General features: G+C 40.2%; 1 protein-coding gene across 1 annotated transcript in view; it reads right to left on the bottom strand.

Moving 5' to 3' along the window:
* LOC124167085 overlaps positions 1-8,673 on the bottom strand; it is a 30,830-nt gene extending 22,157 nt beyond the window's left edge. Inside the window, exon 1 of the mRNA XM_046544878.1 lies at positions 8,526-8,673. Within this exon, the coding sequence (XP_046400834.1) occupies positions 8,526-8,596 (71 nt within the window). The 5' untranslated portion in view covers positions 8,597-8,673. The remainder of the gene's footprint in view (positions 1-8,525) is intronic.
* Between the last annotated feature and the right edge of the window lie 1,236 nt (positions 8,674-9,909).

The raw sequence follows: 9,909 nt of genomic DNA on the forward strand, positions 1-9,909 counted from the left end.
GAAATAGTACGGAGGTAAAACACTAATTTCGGAAAGTTATCAGTTGTCACCAAAGAATACAGTACATAAGTGACTCATGCTATCCCCGTCTTTCAATAGGCCTGTCGCGTGAAAGAGAGGAGCTGGCAAGAAGGAGTGGGGGAGAAGCTATTCGAGAGAAACCACTTCCCGTTGCCTTGCGAATACATATAATTGACTATTTTGCTCGTTCGGAATGATTTTATTTATATTTTGCAGGTCTATCTTTTCCCCTAGCATGCAATAAGGGATTAGTATTGTAAATGAAAGAAAAGTAGGCCATAAAACAAACCTTGTAAGTATATATAATTCAATATTTTTTTGAACTCTGCCATGAGAATACTGCGATAGGTGAAAAATATTTCGGCCGTCGAAATGAAAGCGGGGAGGTACTCTTCCCTCCTGTAATACCATCACGGAGGCTACGCTGAGGATTTCCATCCCTCCCATCCTCTCCCCTTGCCGCTCAAAATGGGTGGGCGAGAAATATGATACCTGTGAGATCATTCACTTCCACAACAGCAGCCTAAGACACCTGTTATTGGTGAGACCAGCCGCTTCGACAACACACATACGCGAAATGTGATACCTGTGTGACTGGTGACATTATCCGAATCCCACCAAACATGAATAACCCCATGAAACACTGTCTTCGCGTTTTCAAACGAAGTGCCTGGCAGCCAAAAATCGAAGCTTTGTGTAAGTGTTCCCGCGAATAAATCCGCGTTTACACCAGAGTTTCCAACAAAATGTTTCCAACTTTTGTTTGAAACAGTGGTTTCTTACAAAAGCTTGAAATTTTAGTTCATGGTTTTTATTTCCATGTTTCATGAAATTTTTTGAGACACTTCCGACCTTGATAACAAACCTGATTACAGAATGGCGCGACGAGTGATCACGTGAGTGGTAGTGGAGGTGGAAGCGCGGAGGAGTAGTGGGGGAAATGTTTCTGTTTCATGTATCAACGGCACATAGTTATCGAAACAAAGAGTTTCAAACTAAAGTTCGCAACACCCTTTGATCTTTACCGACTTAAGGTGGAAACAAAAATTTGTTTCAAGCACTGAAAAACTGATTGCAACAGCAAAATGTTTCGTCTACTAATTCGCGCTTTTTGGGATGTGTTGCAATTTTTGTTTGAAACGCGGCATAAGGCTTTTGGAGCGCAAATGCTATTCGTGATCCTATGGCGCCGCCTCCTGGCTAAAGCCTGTCCGTGGCGATAGCAATAAATCTTTTGAACATGTTATAAGATGCTCTCCCAGAAATGATATTTCCTACGTTAATTTTAACTGAAATTAATTTTAATCGATTGGAGTTACGTTTAAATAACATTCGGTGCGCCTGCACCTTTACTCGTGACATTTCTTTTGAAGTTAACTATTGTCGAGCACATATCAGTCGACAGATACTCCAGCAGACGAGCTTATACTAATACCTAATTACTTGGTTGGAATCAAATGCTTTCATGCCTTGAGTCGAAGGCTGCTGGCAGTGGTTTAGCCAGGGGGGAGGTCCGGGGGTAGGGACCACCGCGAAAAATAAAAGCATAGTTACATTGCTACAGAATGTAACAAAATATTGAAAAATAATAAATTTCCAAAATATTTCTTTGAAAAATTGAGTCTTTTCGATTATGATAATGTTAGCATTAGTTTTTTAAAAACCCCTACTTGGTACCCTGTTTTTAAAATATTTCCCCCCCTGATTTAGGACCCCCCCCCTCCTGAACAAAAATTCCTGGCTACCCCACAGCCTCCCGGCACACTTCAATGTATTTTTCAAACCCTAAAGGCCGTTTTAAACGGTGAATGAACATTCGAATGATCATTCACATCATTTGAAATATCATTCAAATTATATTCATTCTATAACTAATAACTTCAGGCTTTACTTTGTGAAACCTCTCCGTATTGGAAGTAAGGAAATAAAACTTTGTAAGGTTCACTGTTATTTAATTATGGGCACGACCCGGGTTTCGTAGCTTGGTTACATCGTCAGGTGACTGATCTTGCATGCATCATACATTTATACACAAAGTACACAAGTGACAGTGAGGACATCTATCGGAAAGGAAAAGGACTGGTTGGAAGGGCGGGGGTGAGGGTTAAACACGTAATGGAATGGGGAGAGGGGGAGGTAAGGGGGAAAGGGGCAGCCTTGATTTGGGACGAGGGTTTTTCCTGTGAGGATAGGTATCTGACCAGCCAGGGGAGGGCGGGGTTAAAGTGGGTGAGTAGACGAGAGCCAAAGAAGGCCGTGATCGATTTACACGGTAAATGACTTCAGCGAATTTTCTGCACAGAAATGTGCGCACTGATGCGATGATCGATAATTTATGTCGATTCTAACGATATTCCCGGCCGTTTCTGACCACATGCTTTGTTTTAGAAGTCGCTGACGACGGAATGCTTCGTTTACATATGCACTTGAATATATTATTGTATTTCTTTGACTTTCGGTGGGGCATGGCGTGCTAAGTAATGAGAGGGATTAAAACGGTACGTAATTGATAGCGGAAAACCACTGAAGCAAATCGTGCGCTTTGTGATCCCGTAGCGAAGTACATAATAAATTGTTTTTGCTGCAGTGCAACCATGATAACGGTTCAAGATAGTGCCCTCTAGAACTTGATCCCAAGGAAACTTACACTTCAAATGGTTATCCGAAGTATTTTGCCTTCTGATTCCGTAAATTATAAAGTAAGTGAAAAAATAATTTTGGGAAGAACTGCACACTGTTTCTCGCTCAACTCGTCAGCTCATATCATTCAAGCAAAATAGAACATGCTCTAAATTTCATTGAATGATCAATAGGGGTTGCGGCTTTACTCATGTAGGATAGTCACTATTGTAACTTCATTGGCGACCCAATATGATGTAACGACTCGTTTTCGCTGGAAATGTTGGAAATTGTACACCGAATAAACAGAGATATTATCATTAATTGGGACTCTCACCCCAAAATTAGCGTTTAGTTTAATAATTGCAAATTCTACAAAATATCGACGCATTTTAGAAGAAAAACTACGTTTTTTTTAGTGATAGGTCGGTTCGATTCCACGATTCTTGGCCAAGAACCGGAATCGAAAATGAGTACTTGTCAAGGTGAAAAATCGATTCCGATTCCAGTAGTACTTCAAACCACAAATTTATATACGACCGCGTCTCCAGCAGTCATTTGAATTTTCGCGCCACGTAATCGTAATAACAAAACACATTACATTGGTACCACGATCTATCGTTCCCGCACTGATCGTTTCCCGCATTCATCGTTCGCCGTTCCTGGTCCCAAATAAAGTTCCATGCTGACAATGTAATTTTTTCCCGCATCTATCGTTCCCCGAAGTATCGTTTACCCGTATGGGTCGTTCGAAGATCGCGGTCCCAAGGCATTATTTTCCCGCATCCATCGTTTGACGAAAATGAGACGAAATAAATACCATGTGTCATTTATGGCTAATTAGGAAATGCACATAATTTTAATCTTCCCCAGGAGATAGAACTACCATGGGAAACGGCTCAGTGCCGTGGGAAAGTAACATTAACGCATTTCCCAAGATCCGTTATCCCCCTCCACTCAGCACTCTCCTCCCCCCTCTGACATTTTCCTCTTTTCCAAAAGCAAACAACAGCTCGCGCAGGGATCATATTACGAAAACCTTAGCTTCGAAAAAAAGTTTCACCCCCCCCCTTTTCTCACCCTCTGACCTTTTCCAGCCAACTTGCTCCAAAGTTCCCAGTTTCTGGATGTCAACTGCTGCATGAATCACCTATTAGCCCAAAAGGTGTCTAACAATGAATTTCGGCAATTGGTGTTGTACCTTTATTATATTGAAATATTTGTAATGTTCACGTAATTCAAAAAAGAATGAGACCAAACACGACGTATTTCTAACGCTATTTAAGCATTTTAAGCAAGGAAATAGTTGGAATAATACGATGGTGATTTCTGGCGATATTGGATGTCCTCGTAGCTGAGCTTCACTTATCAGAGGGACTGACGAAGGGGTATCTTCTCAGGATATTTTGTTTCTCCCTACTAACAATCCGAATTCATCTGCTCATCTGGCGCTGCGCTAATTAGAAAAGAATGGGTGAGTTGCCTTATCTTGAGGATGAAACATTTCATGGCGCAGTCATATGGTCATGCTTCACCCTCTGCAGTATGCTCTGTGTAAGGTGTAAAGCATCAGTTCCGAAGTTCACCTCGTACGAGTGGTTCCGTACTTTCCAGGATGGGTTGACTTCATACTAGCGAGTGTTTTCCGGGTGAGTTTAATAAAGTCGGGTTTCGCTTTTATTAGTTTTATTTTTATCCGTCTTCGGACCATGGCCCTTCTGAAGAAACAAAGGAGAACTTTAAAAGATAGACTGAAAATAATTGAAGATGGAGAAAAGAATCCTGGCTAGAAGAATCGTGAATGTTGTAGAACGCCTTGGGTTTTCCGCAAGCACATGACGGTAGGAGTGGGGGTAGAGCGAGCTACCAGGTGAAAACAAGTAGGGAGATGAAGCCGAGGATCAGGTGGGCGTGCCGCTGACGATTAACGCAACATTATTCATGCTTTAGACATTGCTTAAATTATATGAAAAATACGTTTATTAGAAAGGAACATTTCAAATAATAGACTAAATTTGCCCTTCGTGATCCATCTCACGACCAATCACTGCGCCGGCGAAAGCGGTTGATTTAGGCATAACATGCACATTGCTCTCGTGAATACGTGTACTGGAAATGGCGTTTGATGGATAAGTATTGTTACACCTGACAGAAGTCTATAATAGCCGTGTCAGTAGCGTAGCCAGGAATTTTGTTCGGGGGGGTTCCAAAACCGGGGAGGGGGGGAAATTTTTGAAAAACGGGGTATTTAGTAATGGATTTTTAACTAGTTTTAACACTTTTCATAATCGAAAAAACTTCATTTGTTAAAGAAATATTTTGTAAATTCATGATTTTTCAATATTTTGTTTTTTTTATGAAGGAAAATAATTGTGTTTTTATATTTGGGGGGTCCGGACCCCCTGGCCCCCCACTGGATACGCCACTGAGCAGTGTGAATGCTGAGTGGAGAGCAAACCTTTTTCAGCGAGGTGGCGTGTTCCTTTAGGATATTTGAAAGTGATATTAGTCGAATCAACAATATGACATAAGTGTCTCTATTAAGTACTAGTATTCCTGTAATCAGCTAAAATCTTGTTTGGATCCTTAGAATCCTTGAACGAATATCACAATTACAAGCCAAAATGCTGTGTTTACTGGGACATAGGCAACCTAGCCAAACATTCCAGGAATGATCGTTTTCCCGCATTCATCGTTTTTTTCGTCCACCACCCTGAAAAACGATAGATCGAGGTTCCATTGCATAGATTCTAAGTGGCACACCACTTCCGGAGGAGCAAATGCAGACTAGGGAGCCTGTGTCAGGTATATGGCCAAGATAAAGTGATGCATTTGAAAAAATACCCTATGTCACCGTAGCAAACACTGTTGAAGCTAACGTAGAAGCTCATTTATCAGAGATGAATGCACCACCAAATTATTTTCCGGGGAAATACTGGAAGACTTGCATCTCCTACCCAAGGCTGAAAGTAGTAGCGAAAAATTTTCTTGCCATGCTGCCATCCACTGTGTTCAGTGAAAGACTTTTTTGTACGGCAGGAAAAATATGCGATGTAAAACGCAACACGCTTGATCCTGACGGAGTGAAGATGCTTTGCTTTCTGAGCAAAAATTTAAAATCTGTAAAAGGAGACTAAATTTGTGAGACATTGTTGATAATGATGAGATATTTTCAATAAAAGATATATACTAAAGGAGATACTTTTATTTTAAATTTAAAAATAAGTGCTAATATTCTAAACTCTTAAGTAATACCTATGAGGTAACACCACTATTCAGGTAAGTTCTGTTTTGAAATTTAGCTATTACAGAGTAATAATTTTTTAAGTGGTTGTCTTGTTGCCTGGAATTATGTGATATTTTTCTTGGAGCCTAAGGCGTCAGAATCGATGGAATCGGTATTGGTAGAATCGAAAACGAAACATCGGAATCGGGATAGGAATCGTTAAAATTTTGGAATCGACCCATCACTAGTTTTTATTCATAAAATATCCCGAACGTTATTTCCGAATTACCCACTTTAGAGAATTGATGCTCGTGAATCTAAGTTCTCTAAAAGTACATATTAATTACTTGATCTATTGCATGGGTTCCTATGCTTCCAAAGTTTGTATATATAATCTTAAAATTTCGAGGACATCGATGCGGACATCGGGAGCAACTGAGGGCGATAATCGCAACTCTTCTCTGCACGCGTTCTAACTCTGCTTTTAAGCCGTTTCATGAGGGCCGAGGTACCACGACTAGTTCATGCTACTGGTTTCGATAGAAGGTATCATAATCAGGCACTTCTATTCGCACTACCGTTTCCATAACATCTACATTATAACTTGCGAGCCATCTTCAAGGCCGTTTTACAATTACGGAATTGCGCAATCTGACATACGTGCGAAGGCGCAATCACAATTGCGTCGTGTAAAGGCCGTTTTACACGGGGCACGGAATTGCGCAGGTTAGAACTGCATTAATTTCTAAAATGGCGTGGAATTGCGCGAATGCATGAACGAAAATAGAACAGGGGCTATTTTGCCGTCTCGCATCCACGCATTGGTTCTAGCAATTCACCGCTTTACACGACGCAATTTTGATTGCGCCTTCGCACGTACGTCAGATTGCGCAATTCCGTGTACCGTGTAAAACGGCCTTAAAGCGGTGAATTGCTAGAACACATGCGAGAATGCGTGGATAGCGGCAAAATAGCCCCTGTTCTAATTTTGTTCATGCATTCGCGCAATTCCACGCCATTTTAGAAATTAATGCAGCTCTGACCTGCGCCATTCCGTGCCCCGTGTAAAACGGCCTTCAGGGTGCTTGACTTGGGGTGATAAATCACCAACCTGTAGCATGCAAGAGGATTCCCACAAGCACAGTACACCACCGTATGCACACCAACGTACGGTCATAAAAATTTCACGCATTCTAAAGAAATACTCTCCCCAATTCATGTAAAGGCAAAACTAAACGAACGATTGCAAGTACTTACGATCATTATCTGTCGTGGAAGGCGCAGTCAAAATTGCGTAGTGTATAGCGGTGAATAGCTAGAATGCATGGACATGATATAGCAAAATAGCTTCTGTTCTAATTTCGTCTTTGCATTCGTCTTGCATTAGTGAAATCTTAAAACTCATCCACGCATGGGCATGCACATCAGTGGTGTCATGGTGCCTGAACGCGCCGGAACGCCGCGGCGTTGCGGCACTGGTTAACAGAAGACGTAATACCCAAGTAACACTTATCAATTTTGCTGTCTCAAAATTTTCTAATGTATACATTCATAAACAAAACAAAAACTTTAACTATAAAATGTAAATAATGACTTGGAATAAAAAAACACCGTGTAATATTATACTTGTATAGTAAGTTAAGGAAAGTGCGTTCCGGCACTGCTAATTTTGCCATGACGTTTTTGATGCACACGGAAAATGCAAATCAATGCTTCTAGAAGAACAAACATATACTTCTCACGCAGGCGACAGCACCACAAATGACACCACACGTCGACATACAACGAATACCAAGAGTAACCTCACACAAATTTCTCGGCGTCTGTATTGACAATAAGCTAACTTACCATAACCATTTGAAATATTGCTCCGACAAAGTAATAACACAATGGCGAATCTCTTCACCACCCAACAGTTTGAAAGTTAAATTAAATTTCTGGCAACACTCCTCAACTGCTGTGAGATCTTTGCCCACATTAAACGAATTCGTAAAAAGCTAGATATATTCCAACACAAATCTCGCAGTGTGATAATTAACCCGTGTTAACTTGTATATCCAATTTCTTTTCAGATCATAAACTCCTCGCAGTTAATCAGTTCATTGCCCAAATAGTCAATTATTTTCATGCCATGCTCGTGGCAGCCAATAATACACTACACTTAAGAAAATTTGAAATTAAGACCCCAAAATTTCAAGTACATACATACTAATTCATCATTTTACTCTTCTCTCCTCTGAGTATTTCTTATGCTTTTCCGGTACTATTTTTAACAAAATCATTGGTTGAATATGCTTATGGTATTTGAAATATCAAAAATGGAACAAAGAATTACAAAAATTGCTAATTGCAACAATAAAGTAAAAAAATAGCAAGAAATAATAAAATCGGGTAATAAAAGCAATTTAAGAAAATTTACCTTCTCAAAAACATTCTGAATGCAATCGCTGAAAAAAAAGCTTCAGTTAATGTTCTGGGTGTTAAATTTATATGCTTCTGCGAACAACCTACTCACTCAGAAGAGACAAATGCGCATAAAAATTCCGTATTGTGAACGGGCTGATTGGAGTGTACATGGTCTACCAGTACAAGTTAGCAGAGTGAGGATGTGACGAGGAAAAAAACTGAAACGAAACAAAGGATAAGCGAAGACACTGACCTCACAGAAAAGATGCACATATGTGGAATCCTCGTCCTCCAATAGGGCAGTCGCTGATATCGACGAGGCATTAAGGTGGGAACAAACAATTCAATCACATTCGAAGAAGACCACTTCCGCCGACGCTCTCTGAGCGTAGCACATGCGATTCTCACGTCTCCTCGCAAGGGAATGATGGGAATAATGGACGGTTGAGCCGTTGAGCGGTTGAGCTGTGTCGGTGTCGTTCACGAATGAATCGTTCAAAATGAACGATTCAAGGGCATGGACCGAATGAATTGAATCTACGATTTCCACTCAAATCGTTCAAAATGAACCATCGAATCCAAATCGTTCAAAATATACGATGGAAGATTCACATCCTCCAAATCGTTCAATAAGAACGATTTGAATTCGGCCAGACTGCGTAGATGCCGTAGATGCTACCCATGGAAGGCGGTGAATTATCATTAGATTATGGCGAAAGGCCATAGGTATAGGTTGACAATAAAAATGAACTCTTAACCATAATTACCATAGATTTGACTCGCAGGTATATGCAGTAAGTATTTTGGAGTGACAGAACTAAATATACACTTATTTCGTAAAACGTGATGAAAGCTTCTGAAATATTTGAAATGCAGTCGGTTGACAGATTCTCGTGGATTCGAACATGATTATAGTACATTACACGCATAGGCGGATTTTGGGGGTCACGTGCCCCCCTCCCCCATAGGCGCATAAAAAATATTCAAGATTTTTAACACGATTATCATTACTTTCGTTTTATTTTGAGTATTACGGAGACTCAATCATTTAATTTCATTTTCATAACTTTTGTATCAAAATAAATAGAAAATTAACACAGCAATAATTACCCCCCCCCAGAAAATATCCTGGATCCGCTCTTGATTACACATAATGTATTCTCCATGGATTCAAGATTCACACAGATTCGAGATTCAGATGGATTCGATATTTTATGGATTCGATATTCACATGGATTCGAGATTCCCACGATTCATTCGGTTCAATATGTACGATTTAAAGAACCGAAACATTCCCACGAATCAAATCCCATGAACCGAATCCAACAAATGAACCGAAATTCCCACCTCCAAAGGCCGCTTTATACGGTGAATGATCATTCGAAAGATCATTCGAATGACCATCATTCACCGTGCATAACGGAAATTTCCTGTATTCGAATGATCATTCGAATGAAATTTCGAGCATGTCCTAATTTTCTTGAATCATTCCGTGAATGATATGAGCGCACGGCGTCCATTGGCCCCACCTCGAAATTTTAATATCATATATAAAAACTAGAGATGGGTCGAATAGCAGATTTCTCGAATTCGAATATCGAATTCGAATATTAAATCATTGCTCGAATATTCGAATA

Source organism: Ischnura elegans, chromosome 10 (genome assembly GCF_921293095.1).
Source record: "Ischnura elegans chromosome 10, ioIscEleg1.1, whole genome shotgun sequence".
NCBI classification, from domain to species: Eukaryota; Metazoa; Arthropoda; class Insecta; order Odonata; family Coenagrionidae; genus Ischnura; species Ischnura elegans.